This window comes from Hippoglossus hippoglossus, chromosome 19 (assembly GCF_009819705.1).
Source record: "Hippoglossus hippoglossus isolate fHipHip1 chromosome 19, fHipHip1.pri, whole genome shotgun sequence".
NCBI lineage: Eukaryota > Metazoa > Chordata > Actinopteri > Pleuronectiformes > Pleuronectidae > Hippoglossus > Hippoglossus hippoglossus.
In genome coordinates, this window is record NC_047169.1 from 11,527,881 (window position 1) to 11,545,980 (window position 18,100).

The 18,100-nt window shown below is 40.7% G+C and overlaps 3 protein-coding genes across 3 annotated transcripts; 1 reads left to right on the forward strand and 2 right to left on the reverse strand.

Moving 5' to 3' along the window:
• Nucleotides 1-381: 381 nt before the first annotated feature.
• On the forward strand, nucleotides 382-5,596 carry ube2ib (ubiquitin-conjugating enzyme E2Ib). Its single transcript, XM_034570670.1, has 7 exons — nucleotides 382-707; nucleotides 2,026-2,104; nucleotides 2,211-2,294; nucleotides 2,640-2,712; nucleotides 3,223-3,332; nucleotides 3,848-3,927; nucleotides 4,810-5,596. The coding sequence occupies exons 2-7, from the start codon at nucleotides 2,039-2,041 to the stop codon at nucleotides 4,871-4,873; spliced, it is 477 nt and encodes a 158-aa protein (XP_034426561.1). The 5' UTR covers nucleotides 382-707; nucleotides 2,026-2,038; the 3' UTR covers nucleotides 4,874-5,596.
• A 105-nt stretch (nucleotides 5,597-5,701) lies between these two features.
• On the reverse strand, nucleotides 5,702-10,815 carry LOC117752936 (interleukin-21 receptor). Its single transcript, XM_034570669.1, has 9 exons — nucleotides 10,537-10,815; nucleotides 9,381-9,510; nucleotides 8,249-8,448; nucleotides 7,967-8,133; nucleotides 7,358-7,535; nucleotides 7,037-7,142; nucleotides 6,847-6,925; nucleotides 5,886-6,419; nucleotides 5,702-5,850 (listed from the first exon to the last, which is right to left on the reverse strand). The coding sequence occupies exons 1-8, from the start codon at nucleotides 10,634-10,636 to the stop codon at nucleotides 5,928-5,930; spliced, it is 1,452 nt and encodes a 483-aa protein (XP_034426560.1). The 5' UTR covers nucleotides 10,637-10,815; the 3' UTR covers nucleotides 5,702-5,850; nucleotides 5,886-5,927.
• A 1,721-nt stretch (nucleotides 10,816-12,536) lies between these two features.
• Nucleotides 12,537-17,806, reverse strand: si:dkey-220f10.4 (tubby protein homolog). The gene is made up of 13 exons (XM_034571461.1): nucleotides 17,483-17,806; nucleotides 17,265-17,308; nucleotides 15,947-16,106; nucleotides 15,582-15,821; nucleotides 15,360-15,497; nucleotides 15,097-15,255; nucleotides 14,844-15,013; nucleotides 14,597-14,758; nucleotides 14,341-14,453; nucleotides 13,322-13,436; nucleotides 13,141-13,239; nucleotides 12,886-13,057; nucleotides 12,537-12,780 (listed from the first exon to the last, which is right to left on the reverse strand). Exons 2-13 carry the CDS (start codon nucleotides 17,304-17,306, stop codon nucleotides 12,647-12,649), a joined length of 1,704 nt encoding a protein of 567 aa, XP_034427352.1. The 5' UTR covers nucleotides 17,307-17,308; nucleotides 17,483-17,806; the 3' UTR covers nucleotides 12,537-12,646.
• Nucleotides 17,807-18,100: the final 294 nt, after the last annotated feature.

The window sequence follows — 18,100 nt, forward strand, 5'->3', positions numbered from 1 at the left end:
CATGTGTTTTACAGCCAAAAACCTAATGTCGGGTTGATTTGAGTTCTTTTGTAATTTTGCACAAAACTTTTTTTTATTCGTTTAACGTAGCCGTTTGGGTTAACGGCCTTCAGTCTGGCCAAAGATGTTTCATACAACAAGATAGAAATCTCCCGGCCTTCCTGTTGTATGAAATCAAACTTATTTCACATCATCTTTGAAAAGATTTTGAATAAACGGGGGGGGACAAATCGAGAAATAAACACAACGCGCCTCAAGTGAATTTCTAACACGTAAATACAAATTGTTTCGTTTTCTGAACACGCAACCCACTTAGCCACGGGGCGCATGCGCGATGAGCAACAACCGCAAAGGCAAGATTCACGGGTGTTTTCAACGAGCTGGGTGCTTTTAGCAGAGGCTATGCTAATCTACCAGCATAGAAACTAATGAACGGTTTAGCAGGTGGAGTCTTTCTGCTGAATCCACGACAGCTGGAGAGATTCAGCCAGAAACCCGACGATCTACGCGCAGCCTGCTCTTCCTATGGGTATTTAAGCGAAGACGGAAGTGAAGGACGGATGACCATGTCGCTGCGTTGTTTGTGTGTCTAGCTGGAGTCGGAGCGGCTGGTTTTTCAGGAGGGAAACTTTACGAGGTTTAACGGGATCTGAGCACGATTAATTCATTTCGCTTACTTACCAGAGCAAGTGCAGCCATACTGAAAGGTAGGAGCGCCCCTCCGCAGCGCAGCGGGCCCATTTTGTCGTGTATTGGGATATTTTACCCGCTTCAGTTTGCGCCATTTTCGCTAGTTTGGTAATGCACAAATGTGCGCCTTTTAGCTGTGGCGTTCTTTGTCTCTATTCTTTAATGGCTTGTGGTCTGGGTCACCCCCGAGCCGCATCTCACACCCTCGGTTGTTGTTTCGGAAGATTCACCGTGAAGCGTCCGGAGGAAAGCAGCCATCACCTTTTCTCAACCCCCCCAAAAAACTGCGTTCAAATCAAGTGCATTTGCGCAGTTTTGTGCTGCATCAGGCCGTGTCCGCCGCTAACAGCGCCAGCGCCTGTCGGGATGTAGCACGATTCTGGCGCACATGAGTTAGCTCGCCCGGCTAACCGGCTAGCTCGCCGACCGGGTAGCTTTGGTAGTGAAGTGTGCGGGCGTTTGCGTTGACAGCGAGTTTACGCCAGACGCCCAGGGAACACGATACAAACCCGATGCTAACGGTGTCGCCTCCCGGGCCCATGTGAGTTTTAAAAGGGGCGCGTAAAGAGCGGACCGAGCGGCTTGTGTGGACATGGTAATCACCGCTTGCTAGCTTGATTAGCCCTCATAGCTTTGCAGAAATGTCGCTACAAACACACTCAAAGCCGCATTCACAACCTGGTTGATGGACAGTAGTTCGCATTCCGCCCTGAATATAACAATGTGTCCAAATCAAAGCTGCAACCCTCCTGTTGTAAAGTTGGTTAATGAGGGACCAGTAACTAGTTGTTGCTTGTTTTGTTGTTTCCACTCGGACATCACATCCAGAGCATCGTTACTGTAGAGATCTTTATCATCACAGAGAGTTCATAATAAAGTTCCATATACTCGAGGATCGTGTATTTGATTTACTTGTAGATACGTGTAGATGAAGATCTTTATTGTTTACATGTGTCTCACAAGGATCATGTCAGGTTTTCATCCTCATGTCATATCACCACATCAAATCACTACTTCTGTCACAGTAAAGAAGAAGGCGCCTACTTTCCACTGTTATAGCAAAAGCCAAACCTCTTGTCTGGGAACTTCTCCACAAATCAAAACTGCGATTGTCTATAGTGAAAATGAAATCGTGCACTGCTGCTCCCAGTTACATTTGTTATTAATGATCAAAAAGCCCAAATAATTCTCTTTCATTGATATAATGCAGCGAAAAGCACCAAACGTGTATATGAATGAAACTGTGGCCGGCAAACGTTTATGGTTTTGTTTTGTTTTTTGCTTTAACTGACCAGTGTTTCCATTGAATTGACCTGGTATCCTTTGTCGTCACAGGAGTCCACACATCATGTCAGGCATTGCATTGAGCCGGCTTGCCCAGGAGCGCAAGGCATGGCGGAAGGACCATCCTTTTGTAAGTGGTGTTTTTCTGGCTTCTCTACGAAAGTCTTCTTCCTACTTCCATTTCTCTATAAATACCGGTGTCCTAACTGTTTGCACTCTTCTGTTTAATTTTTCAGGGATTTGTTGCTGTACCAACAAAAAATCCAGATGGAACCATGAATCTCATGAATTGGGAATGTGCTATTCCTGGCAAGAAGGGGGTAATGTGTTTTTGAATATGTTTGCATTCGGAACATATTTGTCTTACAGAGCAGCGACAGCTAAATGAGCTTGATAAGACAATGACTTTCCTGCAGCTGATGCAAAGGAGTATGTATGGTTTTAAACCGGTTCTAGTACAGAACAATAACAGCTGTTAGAGGTCTGTCTTGCATTTCTTAATGTGTCAGCAACATAGGTAGTGAATAGAAAACCAATTAAAACAGAAGAGATTGATAGTTCATGTTGTTTAAGTTAAACAGGTTGGTTTAACAACAAGGTAATCTTTGATGGGGACAACTGTGAATGTGACTTGACCCTCTGATCTAGCAATTGTGTTTCCTCAGACTCCGTGGGAAGGAGGCCTGTTCAAACTCCGCATGTTGTTCAAGGATGACTATCCTTCTTCACCTCCGAAATGTGAGTTGCACTGCCGGACCTCTGTCCACCGTTATCACAACATTTAGCATTTTTTAATCTCTATCCTTCAGATTGAACGATTAACAATCTAGTTTGTTTGTTTGCTAACTGACAATCACATTAATGAAAATGAGCAGAACTGCAGTTTGAAATGGCCCAGGTACAGTCAACCCTGCCACCACAGACCCTAACTCTAATGGCCGAAGGAGACCGTCTGTGGCAAACTGAATCCTAAATCTCTTCAAACATGTAATATTGTTGGAAATGATGAACAAAATGTATATCCACGGCTTTAATAGATTGTGCTAAAGGGTTACTATAATAATAATGAGGTCAAACTGTAGTAATAATTGTCTGTGTTTAGGATTTCATAATTAACCTGAGCAGTGTTGGATCTGCTCCTTTTCATTGTAGTAGCAAATCATTTTCCTTAACTCATTGTTGCTTGATTTGTAGAGATGGATGGATAATTTCTAATGGACCTGAATGCTTTTTGTTATTGTGTTTCAGGTAAATTTGAGCCTCCGCTCTTCCATCCAAATGTGTATCCATCAGGCACAGTATGCCTATCTATTCTAGAGGAGGACAAAGACTGGAGACCGGCCATCACAATAAAGCAGGTTTGGATTGCCAAGCACACCTTATTTACATCACTCTGCTTTTCTTAACAGTCTTTTCTTCTGTGGTTTCACTCTCCATCCCTAAATCAAATCTAAACACCCACTTGTTTTTCTGGATGCCCACAACACACACTTCAGCCATTCTTGTAGAAAGATTGAAAAATACAGTTTAGTGTTTATAAATAGTTTTGGATTTTTTCATTTATCTTGTCATAATCCGCTAAATCTTAAAAGAAATGACTAAATACATGTTATATTAAGCCGCAAACTACTTTTATTGATATTCAACTTGAAATACGTTCAAGTGAAACATTGATTATTATTTTCAGCTTATCATTCCATTTATTTAACTCTTTAATGTAACCTACTGGAAAATAAAGGACACATTTTCTAAATGAGACCTGACCCCCATAACAAAATAACCAACAAAATAAACCTTTTTAAAGTGATGCAGAACAGTTAAATATTTTTTTATTATGAAATAAATGTATCTCTTTGGTTCATGTATCCTTTAGATCTTATTAGGTATCCAGGAACTCCTAAATGAGCCAAATATCCAGGATCCAGCTCAAGCAGAGGCTTACACAATCTACTGGTAAGTGACGCTGGAGCTCATATCTTTTCAAACATGGTGCTGACAAAGTGAAGTGTGTGTGAACTGCTGATCTTTTGTGTACAGTACCACACAGACACAATTCAATTGTATTTGTACAGTGTCGAATCAAAACATGCAACATCTTTAAGGTGGAGCGCTCACAGTTATAGAGAGAAACATATGCGGCATTAGGTTGCATGACAGTAGGCAAATATAGTAAAACATTCATTCAGTCAAGTGAACACTGACTGAACGCTGGTAGATATTATTGCGGGCGACGGTCATGTTTTGAACAACATTTCTGGTGAGTGCATAAAAATTGTGTGATTTGGGACACGACTATGTCTGAATTTAGACAGTACCCCGTTAGAATATACTGTGTGCGCAGTGTACTGCATGTGAGAGACCTGATGAAGACAGAGTTCAAATCTATAAGGTGAAGATTAAATCCCCAAACCAGGCTAAATTAGGAAAGTTATATAAGTTAATAACTTGGATTGTCTTAAACTTGCAGATCTACTTTTATCATTACTGAAGTACATTTATTTCTATGTCACTTGAAATGTTTTTTCCTCGTTGCCATTACAATGAATCTCCTGCCTGATGAGAACACATCGGTAAATGTGACCAGGATGATTAGTAATCAGTTTGACGAGAGTCTTAAAACATGCTTCACATTTAAAACCTACAGAGCCTGTGTATGTGTGTCTGAACCTGAGGAGGTTTTTATTTTGTGTGTTCAATATCTTTAGTCTTTCACTGTTTAACATCTGTCTAAAATGTGTTTTATTTTTTGTATAAATATAAGAATATCTCATATGTGATTTTGAGTAAAAGATGATCACACCATTGTAACATACATTTTTTTAAACTCCTTTGCAGCCAAAACAGAGTAGAATATGAAAAAAGAGTTCGAGCACAAGCCAAAAAATTCTCCCCATCGTAAAGGAGAAGACTTGCTCCGCTGCAGCAGAAGGAATGGGTTTAACAAGAATCACCTCCCCTCTCAGTCTCTCGATGAATGTGCTCCTCTCACACCGGGACTTGCTTAAAGACTTCTATTTAAACTCCACACATTCTGTGCCATCCGCTCTCTTCTGACCTATCATTTTTTTGTTCTTAATTGCCGGTTGGCGCATAATGCTGGGAGGGGATGGGTGCTTCAGCACCCTGGTTATTTCTTTTTAAACAATAATTGTCTTATGTGGTGCAAGGGACACAGCTCGGTACCAGTTTCATCAACACAATGCAAGCTGGCTGTCATCAGTGTTCAAGGAAGAAAATGTTTCTTGTTTATTTTGCTCTTTCACAGGGTCTATTCCTTTGTTTCCCCCTTTTATTTCCCATCAAATTAATGTAAAATTAGCTTCTTTCATTGTCAGTATTTCAACTGCTGTATAATGAATGGCACTTTTATACTGTTGTATCTCACTAGTGTCTCTAGATGGCTCTGTCTAATTCTCTTTCCCAGGTTTTCTATTCAGCATGCTGTAATATATGATAGAATCTGCTGCCTTGGCTGTCTTTTTGTTATTCAGAGTGTTTGCTATGGAATAAATAAAAATGGCCACAATGACTGAGGCAGGTAGGCTTACTTCTGTATCAGACTTTAAGGTTATATGGTGCTTTGTTCATGTATGTGTTGGCGTAAATAAAACTTTCTACAAAATGTTTGCATTTTCTTTATTACACGAGGAAAATACAATAAGATCGCTGCAGGTAGGATCAAAGCAAAATATTCACTCATGTACAATTAGTCTAAAATATTTTTTTCCCTCAAATCTGACGGCTATTTATTTTTGCAAGTGCGTAACAAAGGTTATACATTGATATCATTTACATTTAACAATGCTGTAACATCTTATAGTTTGCTGAGCGTCATAATGGCTTCTCACCACTGGACTATGAAAAGTTGTAAAGCATTTACAGTAGCCGTTTGCAGTATTGCGAAGCTCTACATGTCTGGAGTTTAAACTTGTTTACAGCTACATTTCTAACTATTATCCTGCCCTAGTTACTTCATACACACTAATCACTGTTTCCCCAGTGGCATCCATGCTGATGATCTGCTGTGAGGAACATTTTGTTGACAAGCTCCCATGATGCTCTGCTGTGAATGGACTAGTCTGCGTGAGGCTGCTCAGGGTGCAGTATTTACTAAAGTACCAAGGAGAGTCCTTCTCCAGGGAGGAGTCGCTGCAGAGCCAGCACCCAGAGTCCCCCTCAGCTGGGCTACCCGGCTGAGAACTGAGGGTCAGACTCCCTGGAGCTGACAGTGGCTCCATGGTGTTCACAGCATAAGGGACGAGGTGTGAGGTATCACACTCTGGGTTGATTAAGTTACTGTACACGCTGCCCTCCATCAGCCGGTGGTGAAAGTGGGGCTGAAGCTTGTCCTCTGGGACGTCTGCACACGGGGTCAGGGTGTCGATTTGGAGCATGGCCTCTGCTTTCAGCATGTCTGCTGTGCCTTCTTGTGTGATCACCCAGCTCTGCAGTTAAAATCATAGTTAAAGGTCCAGTGTGTGAGATTTAGGCTAAAGGGATCTATTGGCAGAAATTGAATATGAAACAATCCTAGTGATGTTTTTACTAGTGTGTTTCATCTAAATTGTATGAATTGTTTTCTTTATCCTAGAATGGACCCTTTATATTCAAATACTTTATATTTACATCGGGAGTGAATCCTCTCTACGGAAGCGGCCATGTTTTTTACAGACTAAACACCTTTTGAGTTTTTCTGACAACTGAAGGCTTCCACAGGTTCTCTGTCATGTTAGGAAGGGGGGTGTGAGGTGAGGGGTATTCAGCTGCAACATGCAACTTCACCACTAGGTGTCAATAGATTCTACACACTGCACCTTTAAGCACAATCTCATGACATGAATACTATTATTACATATGGCAAGCTTAATTTACCTTAAAATCTCCTTGACAGTTGGAGTACAGGGTGTGGAAATAGGGAGCTGGAGTTGGGATGAAGGCACTCTGCCTCCATCTGTAAGTATGAGGGATATAAAGATAATATTTAGTTTATTGATCTCAGAAAGTGTCATTTGCTATACTGTGGTTCAGGATTTGAGGAGGAGGAGCTTGAAGAGGGACTTGCATCTTTACAGGAGCATAGCACATAAGTAGGATGAGTGGCACCAGCACACATAAGGTGATGAACACCTTCATCCCCAGCCCCGTAATAAATGTGTTTCTGGGGAGATCTGCAGTAAGACAGGGAAAGGAGGGGAAGTAGTTGGTTGAAATGCACGTAGAGACATTTTAAAGGTTAGAATACTCGAAAAGCAAAATTGGAAATGCAGCTTTCTCACCAGGTTTCCTCCAAAATGATGGCAACAAAGAAACTCACTGGTAAAAAAAAAAAAAGACAATATACTCTGTGCTTTGCAGAGGATTTGTTGGTGACAATGGGACTCACCATTCATGGCCGACCCCGTCCTCCAGTGAACCTCATCGGACCAGTCGCTCCACTCTCCTTGGTAAAAAACCATGTTGGGACTGGACCGTACACTGGCAGTGTACTCTGAGTCCAGCACAAACACGTGATCGTTCACAGAATAGTTTGTTCTTTCTGTGTAGATATCACGTGAGATCACCTGCAAGAAAAGATGAAGCGGGTAGGATCTTATTAAACTATGGAAAGGAGATAAATGTCATGCACAGGGCCCTACAACCTTATTTTAAATCTCTTGTTAATACTTTATTGTATAGCATATACTAAACTATTAGTACGCTTGAAACTATAGTATTTTATCTTGTTATATTTTCTGTTTTGGATTGTACTACTTGCATTGTACCTTTTGTTTTTCAGATGTGACAGGCTATTATGATTATTGAAAATTGGAGATTAATTCATTTTACTCACAAATAACATGAGAGGATTAGTGAGTAAAACCGTATGACTGAATCAATAATTTGATTGTAAGAAATGTGAATCCTACAAAATTCTACAATAATAATTTCACATTTGACAATATTCGTCTTATATCTGCCAAGAAAGAAGCCATTCATTGTTCTCTATGTTTACCTCATTGTCGTCATGTTCGTCTCCTCTTCTAAAATAATGAAGCTGATACTTGAAGCTGTTGACCAGACCCGTGTAAGGCTCATATTCCTCATAGGTGCTGCTCCAGGTGAAGTGGTGTTGACCTGAGTTGTTGCTGAACGTGAGGCCGCACGGTGCGTTTGGTTTAACTGTGGAGAGGACACGTCACAGACAAACATCATGCACCAAAACACACACACACACACACACACCACACACACACACACGCATATGACAACAGGCCAAAATTCGTGTGGTCCTTACTGTTGGTTTGAGGTGTGTATTCGCCATCCAGCTCCTCGCACATTTTAGATCCATCAGTCTGGTTGTGACAGAGTGAGATTTTAAAAGTATCTGTGTCTGTGAACATCTCTGGATATTCGCTGTCAGGCGTCAGATCAGATGTTTTAACAGAGCAGAAACAATCCCTGTCAGTGTTTGTCAGCATGCACTGAAACGTCTTTCTGCAGGAGGAGGAGAGGAGAATCAGAAACGAGAGACAGCCTCGTCTCATTTAAATTAAAGCCACACTATGTAACTTTTACAGAGCAACAGCGCCCTCTGCAGAAACCCGTGGGGATTAATTCTGTTGGACTCAATGGGGGAACAGGACGGGGGGTGCACGCCCACGAAGGGCACGCGCCCGCAGGGCCCACAGGCTGAAGAGTGGAAGATAAGTTCTTGCAGGAGAGACAGAACTGCATTACAGGTGAAAGTGTGAGCTCTGACTTTCTGCGTGGACAGTTCAAATAGGACGGATGATAGCGCCAAGCTCGCGGAAGCACGCAACAAATAGCGCTGCACAAGTTAGAGAACTCTTATGTTATTATTAGAAGTGTAAAAAAAAATGGTTCATTAGGGGGATAAATTTGTGAAATAATTAATAAGAAACACTGAACTGGTCATGTAGAGAAAAATAAAAAGCCAGACCGGATCTCTGACTGTGTCGTCCCACTCACTGCAGTGAAACACACTGGATCTCATCCATGATTCCCCGGCTTTCTGAACCAGAGGAGAACTGTAGAATTTTTGATCATTTAAAAGTGAATATTGGAGATAAACACTGTTTTTTATTGACTTCTATATCTTTTTAACTGATCTACAGTTCAGCATCACCCTTGAACTCACAGGTCCTGATTCTGACAGTTGAAGCTGCGACTACAGTCAGTCCAAAGGAGATTGTACCCGAAGTTATAAAGAGCAAGAACAGACGTCAGGGGTGAGGAGTTGGAATAAAAGCAGCTCCATTCTCCCTGTTACAATTCATTGAACTATCAAACTCATTTTGAAGCTTATATTTTAAGGTAAAGGAGTTGCACAGTGTTGCTTTATGGTCATTTATCATTATTATGTTTCAGTTGAAAAAAAAACAAATTTTAAAATGAAAGTGACTCACGGTTCAAATGTTTCTGTGAAATCGAGCCAGTAGGAGCTGTTGCTGCCAGAGGTGTTTTCTGATGGTTTGAGGCTCAGGGTGCAGTTGACGGTGAACAAGTAATCGTTCACACAGTGAAGATCGTGGTCCCCTACAAAGTAATTAGACAAGCACACAAGTAAATATAGAAGCATGTGTTGTATTTGGTCTGTCAGGCGCCAAAAATGATTTTTACCTATAGTGTGTCGCTTTGAGAACAGGTCATAACCCCAAAATGACTTCTAAGCAGACTTTGTACTTATTCATGGTTAATAAATAATTCCTTAAGGTGTTAGATGTCAGTGACAAGATTTTAAAATGCCCACTTGTATTCCCTTAGCGGGTGAATATCCACTTTTGTTACCTCTACCGACACGATTTCACCCCTGTCCCTATGTTTGTTGTTTGTTGTCTTTGTTTGTTTGTGAGATTGCTCAACAACTACTGGATGGATTTCCACCAAAGGATGTGGTGTGGGTCGGGAAGGCCCATCGAGTTTTAGTGTGGATCCTGATCGGGGGCCGATCCAGTTAGTTGTTCCAAAGTGCAAAACAAAAACCTTCGGTGAGGCAGCTTTTAGCGTTTATGCTCGAAGCCGCTTCAACGCACTAGCCTGGTTTTTGATTGAGGTTTTCTTTACATTATTTTATCGCATTAATTCAATTTTATTATTATTAGATTATGTTTTTTATATTATTATATAATATTACTTTTTATTGTAAAGTGCTTGGGTGGTCAATAACCACTGTCCATTTACCGTCCGCTAAATCTTTTTCTTTGTATATTTTTGTTGCTGTTCGACTTTGTTCCAGAAGATGACTTTACACCTTCCAGTCCAAGATGCATTACTGTTATTATCATTACTTAACTTAAACTGTTTGTTTGTTATAAGATTTTAAACTTTGAATAAAAAATTGTTTCAGTTTTCTACACATTAGAATACACCATGAATTCACTAGTTACAAATACTGATAAAAGGACATCAATACAAAGACTTTCCCCATAATTTGAAGGCTTGTCAGCCTGTTCCCGAAGGTCCAAGGTCATGTAACCATACCATGCCATAGCTGAGGTCCTTCAAAATCAGAGTCAGCGAAAGAGATGTTCAAATTTTAAAGAATATTGGAAGAGAAATCACCTGCGATAGGATTTCCATGCAGACAGATGATGCTGGCAGACACGAGCAGAACCACGTTCAGCCGAATCAGCCTCAGTCTCAATGTCGAGCTCCGATCCATCACATCACCTCAGCCCTGAGACGTCTGAACTGAGTCGACCTGTCAGGACGCTCTGGTGTTTAATGACGACTGAGAGAGCCACAGTTTTTTTTTCTTACACTGATAGCTATCACTCTCATGTTGGTGATAGAGGATGTGCTTTTTTAAGAACAGGTGGGGTTAAGGCTGCAGTTTCACAAAAGTAGTCTCACAGCACAACAGTCTCTGGTGTCTTTTTATAAAACGTGGTTAAGCAATAGAACACTTTCACCATTAGTTGACCCCGTTTTAAATACCACTTGCAATACATCTGAAATGTGCGAGTCTGTAGATGAGTCATAATAAAACTGAGGTGCATGCAAATTCATTTCATGAACTTGTATTTACCAAACAGGCACAAAGCTGGAAGACATTCATATCAGCACTGTTGTGGGATTCATTTGGATTGGTTGGTAAGACACCAAAAACACGTGCAAATACACATTTGCAATGGTGAAGGAAAGGTTGTAATGGAAACTCCTTTCTCGATAGCGACAAACACACTCTGCTCCTGTTCTATACGTCCTCAGCTAAAATAAATCTGCTGTTTAGGCCTATTCTATTTATTATATGTCTGATAAATGTCAAACTAATTTGAAATTCATAAACAACAATTACACTCAAGTGTCCAAAATATCACATTGTTAACAATTACAAAAAAATATATTATTATTAGGTTTTTAGGAATAAAGAATTTGCTTCACCAGTCCAGGAGTTTCCTCTTTGAATTAAATTGAGTGTGATTTACATACTTTTAGTAAGTAAGCATGTACATGTCTTTATGGCTCTTCAAGTGATTCCATGTTGTCTAAAAAATACACAGGTGAGAAACCTCAAACTAGAATAAACTCTTCACTGTGCAGTCAACAGGTGGGTTGTGCAATGTGTTGTGTACCAACAGGAGAGTGCTACAGTGATTCTATCCAAAGATAAGCGTTTGAAAGTTAAGTCTTTGCCTTCCTCTGAGGTTTGTGATTTGGTTGATAAAGAGTCTGTAAACACACTAACGTGCATGCTCGCTGATGTTCGATCAGTGCATGAAGTCATGCAGCGACAGATAAAGAGGAAGTTGGCACCGTGTCAGTTTGGTGTTGCTCAGGCTTTTTGCAGTCTTTTTAGGAGAAAACACAAATCGCATTTAAGTCCAATTTGCAAGACTGTTCACTTGTGGTTCAAGAGCGTGATGCATTACTTTTCCTCACTTGTGCAGTGTGTAACTGTGAGGCCGGGCAAAGAAACATATAAGAAAGAAGTAAACGTAGGTGGTCCTGTCAATGTGATAATAGAGGTTTCAGTGGGTTTTTGAGATCAAAAATATCTGTGCACTTGAGATCTATTAACAATGCTCACCTCAGAGGCCTATTTTCATGAGTTGTAACTGAACCCCACTCAGCGTGAACCAGTTTGAACTTGTGGTGAAGTTTCTATATTGTGCAAGAGCAAACATCCTGATGCGGCTGGCAGCTTTATCTGCATCTGATTCCTCTGATACCAGTGAATATCTGAAGATATAGGAAACAGCGAGATATGTTACTTTAGTTTCAAAGAAATCTGATGAAAATTGCAGCCGCATGAATATGAATGTATATTGAAATTCAATAAGTTGAGCAGAGGAACACACAGAACTGAGCCACCTTTGAGTTTTTAAGAAATAACAACTCAGAGACAAAACTTCTTATCATATTAATCATTATCGTTTAATGTTTCACTGGTAGTGTTGACACAGTTGTCCTCAATATTTTATTGCACGACTCCTTTACGCAAATATAAAAAAGACTGTTAAATTCACTTGTACTAACTTACTCCACTTCAATATAAAGTGAGTGGTTAAATAATTCTGCTCTCCTCAGAAATCCAAGTCTATTTATTTATTGTACACAAGGTGGACACGTGAAAAGTGATCCCGCGGGAAAACGATGGGTAAAGTTTTAGTGTAGAACTCTACGTAGATGGAGAATCTAGTTGAGCTCTTGAGGCACACACCAGCGCCGGTCACTCACAGGCCAGTTTGCCATCGAACGACGACAGGGTGATGGCAAAGGCTTGCAGGGCACACACGGGGAAACTGTAGTCCATGGAGAAGACGTCCTCGGCCACACGGCCAAACTGCATCACTATGTAATCGTCTGGGAGAGATAGCAGAGAGGAAGGAGATGGAAAACAAAGACAGCTGTTCATCTCCTGGTTGTTCAGAGGAGAGAGAGAGAGGATAAGTGAGTCTCATCGTTTACCGTTGTCAGGGTGGATGATCTGGAAGTTTTTCACTGAGGCCTGGGTGACACGCCCATGGAAGTTGAGCACATACGACTGAGTCTCTTCCTTCCAGCTCGGGGATTTGTTCACCAGCGTGACCAGTTTGTCCGTGTTGCCGTTGGCGTGGCAGCCCAGAAGAGTGTCGAGCTCCTGAGGAGATTAAAAATCACAAGTAGTTCAAACTTTCATCACAGGTTTTTAAAAGTTTAGGATCTTTTTTTTTATTATCGTACATTCTTTGGACAGACGGACACTCGTTCATCATTTACGAGCATGCCGGGGATGATCACTGTCATTTTCCTTGGACCCTTGAAACCCAGCACATTCGTCTCCTGGAACGCGATAAACAAAGTGTGTTAAATTATTTTGGATATGACCTTGGAACCTAAACATGGGATGTGTATTAGGACTCACATAGCAAATTGCTGCCAGCTCTTCCCGCACAGATTCACTCTCTTTAATGAAAGGCTTTTTCTCTGGGTTTTCTCCTCCGTCATAGACTGTGAACTTTGTACCCAGGACATTGGACCTGTAGACAGACTGATCTTATTAGTTCTTTAAGATACATGATGCTGGGGTGAAAGCTGGATAAAGATAAGAAGCTTTGGGGTGTATTTATTTCTCCAGCGTTTGGCCAATAATATCAGCCCATATGAGCCTTTCATAGACATATCAGTATCAGTATCTGTATTTGCTGATGTGAAAACCTTTATTTTACAGAATAAGCAAAGCAGAAATGTAAAGATCTTCTAAATTCAAGTTTTAAAAATTGGGTTGTATTTGTGTTTTCTTTTCACTCATAATTATTTATGCTAAAGTAAGATCCATAAAATAATAAACCTCAATTAGATTTATTTTTTATAAGGGGCAGATAATCAATGCCAAATTTAGCATCGGCCAACATCTCGGTGCTGGATTTTCTTTTACTGCATAATATAATAACACCTAAAATCTTAATATAATAATTCCTAAAATCTTAATATCCTAATACCCTACTATCTGAACTGGTCCACCAAAATCGGTCGGGCTCTATTCATTTCTAAATCAAATTATGACTTCTGTCAAAAGAATATGTTTCCAATTCTAGTTTATTTAAAGAAGGTTCTCCTCCCTTGTTCCCTTGTCTTTTCTCTCCATTCAATGCTGCTGTACATATGCTTTACTTCAGCATGAATTTCCTACCAGAATGAAAAGTTGTGTGTAGTATGATGAGGAATGTTGGTTACAAATGTTGAAATTGAAAAGTTAGGGGTCAGGGTCTTGGTTGTGTTTACTCAGGGACAAGGGGAACAGAAACTTTAGGCCTGTTGAGGGTGTATTTTTAATTCTGTCTAGGATGCCACAAAGGGAGGCCATTTGTTTGAGATTAAACCAGGAACAAATGAGCATCGCAAACTGAATATTTTCACAGGGTAGAAATTCAATTATCATACCTTAGTTTTCCTATGTAGCAGTTTGTGTCTCTGGACAGATTTGTCGGATCCGTGGAAATGAGGTAGTTGGAGGTTTTACACTTCTTCCGTTTTCTACCCGCCATTAGAAAAACCTTGGAGGTGGCAGCGCGGGGGAAAAACGAATTGTGCAAGAAGCAGAAAGGAAGTTTGATCGAGAAATGACAGGATGCTCATATTATCAGCGCTCAAATCTACATGCACAATGATTTTGCTCGGATTGTGTGAGCGCACTTACCCTCTTTCCATCCTCCTTCTCCATGTGGAGGTAGTACGTCGGGTAAATGCCCTTCTCCATGCCCCTCCTGTCCCTGGTGACCCTGCACTGGATGGTTACGTCTCTGGGAGCAGGACGCAACGCAAACTTCTCCAGATCCTCCACTGACATTGGAGAGGTTGACTGAAATGAGAAAAAGTAACAATGACTTCACAAAACAAACACAATATGATACTCTAAAAAAAGTTTCTCCCAAATAACGACTCACTCTTTCATTCGAGTCGCTGCCTGAAGATGAGCTCCCCCTGTAGTTGGAGTTCAGCGACGCCAGACTCGGCGTCGTTTTCTCCGTTTCCTTTGTCTTTTTCTCCCTTTTCTCTTTTTTCTCCTTTTCCTGGACTTCGTCGTCTCTCCTCTCGTCACTTATTTGGCACCGGGCTGTGGAGGTCAAACATGCAGTGATGTTCTTTACCACGACTTTACTGTTCAGTTGATCACAAGAACAATGGGGCCAGACTCACATGTGTCCAGTTGTTTTTTCCTCTTGGACGACTGAGGGACCGGCCTGTTTGACCTGTCGTCCTCTTCATCGTCACTTTCATCACATTTCTTCTTCTTCGGCTTTGCCTCGTCCACCACAGACTCTGCCTCTTGAGTCGAGGCCTCCTGCAACTGCGTCTCTGCAAAAGACATGAGATCTTAATGAGTGAAAATAAGTTTTTCGTCTTTAAGAACCTTGACATTGTTGACGTCTTAATGATAAATTCACAAACACTGATGTTACTTTTTGGTTCTTTGCTCGTCCTGTTTGTCTTCTGCGAGTCTTCAGATTCTTTCACTTTGTCCTTCGTCTTTGTTTTTTTCTCCTTTTTCTCGTGGTATTTGTCCTTTTCTTTCTCCTTCTCGTCGTTCTGTTCCACCTCTGGAAATAGCAGTGATTTGCAGATTAATCATTGAGTAATTGATGTCATTTCCCGACCATCTGAGCGCCAAAGTTATCACGTACCTGTAGTTCGTTTCGCTTTTTCTTTTTTCACATCTTTCTTCTTTGTCTTTTTTCCCTCCGCCTGGGCATCGTTCTCCCCCTCACACTTCAGCTCAGACTCTTTGTCGGTTTCCAAGTTCATTTTTTGCGGAGTAGCCGGCATCTCTGAAGGCGTTTCCTCTAACGTCTCACTGGCTGTCAAGTTGCATTCACCCAACGTGATCACATCCATTGGGTTATCATGGGCATGCTCAACTTGATCTACAGGATAAAAAGAAACAAAGAAAAAACACTTTAATATTGTTAAAGAAAGTGAACATTACTGAGCGGTGATTTATAAAAAATGCCCGATATTGATCTGCTGGATAAATTAATTAAATACCAACCACTCAGTGAAGCGTTGCTCAGGGATTGGCTGATCAACAGAGGGGTTTCATCAGATTGGGAGGCTTTGAGCTTTAGGTTCTTTTTGCGAGTGTCCCAGTTGGCCGTCACCATTTGAGAGTCCGCCCTCTTCTTTTGCTGCTTTTTGATTAGAAGGGTTCGCTGTGGCAGAATGAATAGTAGATTTCATTCAAACTCTTGTCTCCACACGAGGAAAACTGTGTAATTTTATCTCTTTGCATTCAGCACAACAGCAACATCTTAAATGTATTTTTCTCTAAAAAAACTTTGATTTCAGAACAGACAATGTGCAGTTAAACTTTTAGTGTGTGATATTTCCTCTTTCAGGGCATTTTTTCTCATACTTGTTTAAAGTGTTGGATATAAGCTATAGAAAAGTTAATTGTATTTGAAGATACTGCCAAGGCCCAACAGTCCCCACTTTTAAATTCACTAGATCTGGATTTTTGTTGTTGTTGCATATGCACCAAATTGCACACACTCATATCAGTCTCACAACTGTAAAAGAAACAACTGATCATGGAAGCTAGATTTATAATGCAGGGACGTCCTTGTTTCTTTTAATACCATTGTTAGTCCTAATGTTAATTGAGGATGAATAACATTAAGTTACCACAGCTACTACTTGCATTAGTGATTATCTGCTTTCTGGTGTAAGGTATTATTACGGCACTCTAAAGGATATAAGCCAGTAGCTGACATACGGTGGAGTATAGTAGCTCTGAACAGCAGGTGGTTCTGACACAAGCAGCCATGATGTCATTGGACTAAATGAAGCTCTATGTTTTTGCAAAGCTCTGTCTCTATTTAAACCCCTTCAAACTGCTCCAGCTCCGGCCTTCGCTCCACTGTGAACTATAATTGCCACGTCACATATGTTAATGATAAAGAGAAACTGCAAAGAATCACTTTATGATTGAAAGTTATTTGACATGCATTAGAATTATTGCACTGGTTTGAAATACTCAAAAACACACATGCTGAAATTTATTTCAGATTAATTCATACAGTTTTATCCAGCCAAAGTCAATCTAACATAAAAACAATAAGCAAGGCATTTATATAAATTGTATTTTCTGTAAGGACTGTGCAGAATCGGTTGTAGGCTACATTTGTTTGGCACTGCTCAGCTGTAAAGTCTGTGTATAAATGTGTTGCTTGGTCTCCTTTTACAAATAAATGAATAATGATTAATCTCATTAATAGAAAAATACCATGTTCATAAATTCAATTCACTTGTAGGAAACTTCAGCATGCGCCATTATATGTAAACAACATCAGAGTATCTTGCTTCTTTACCTGGTTGTCCAGCTTCTGTTGTCGTATATCCGGCTCCTCCATGTCTGAGCAAAGATAATCAGAGTTATCAATAAGCAATCAAGAATATATATATATAAAATAACAACAAAGGAAATCCAGCTTCAAAGTTCAGTGTCTATAAGGGAAAAAAGCACACAGAGTAAGTAATTGGCAGCAGTGTGACAGTGGCAGCCTGCTCCATCTGACACTCTGCTCACCTGCATGTAGCAGAAGGCAAAGTGGATTAAAAGGGGATAAAGTTCTTAAACTGCAGAGCACAGCTCAGTCGGTCGTCTCAGCCTCCCTGTGGCGGCGGCGCAGAGATGCTGAGGCCTCGGTGCGTTCAGATGAAACGCAGTGTGTCTCTGTCCCCTGCCACTCTCCGTCGGCAGCCAGTTTGCAGACAAACACGGGCTCTGCAGTGGCAACCCATTTCTACAAAGCTGCAGAGATTCGTCCAGTGTGTGTCAGTGGTCACACAACATGTCACCCAGAGAGCCTTTAAAATCACCGACAGCTCCGTTCGCTAATAGCAGGGCACTCAAACGGCTTCATCTCGTTGCTATGGATACAGCGACCATCTGCTGTTATGACAACCATTTTTCAAGTAGAGAGAAGACCTGTATTCTAAAGATATTAACTATCATCGTTGGATTTTCTTTTTGCGGAAGAACAGATTCATAAACTGATTTCCATATATTTGTGTCATGACCTCTTATCACTGAAATGAATAGAAGTAAACCCTAGAACCCCTTTATGTGTTTTATTTATGTTTTCTTACATATTATTCTTAATGTATTACATCATACTTATGTTCAGTGTTTGCTATCTTTGTA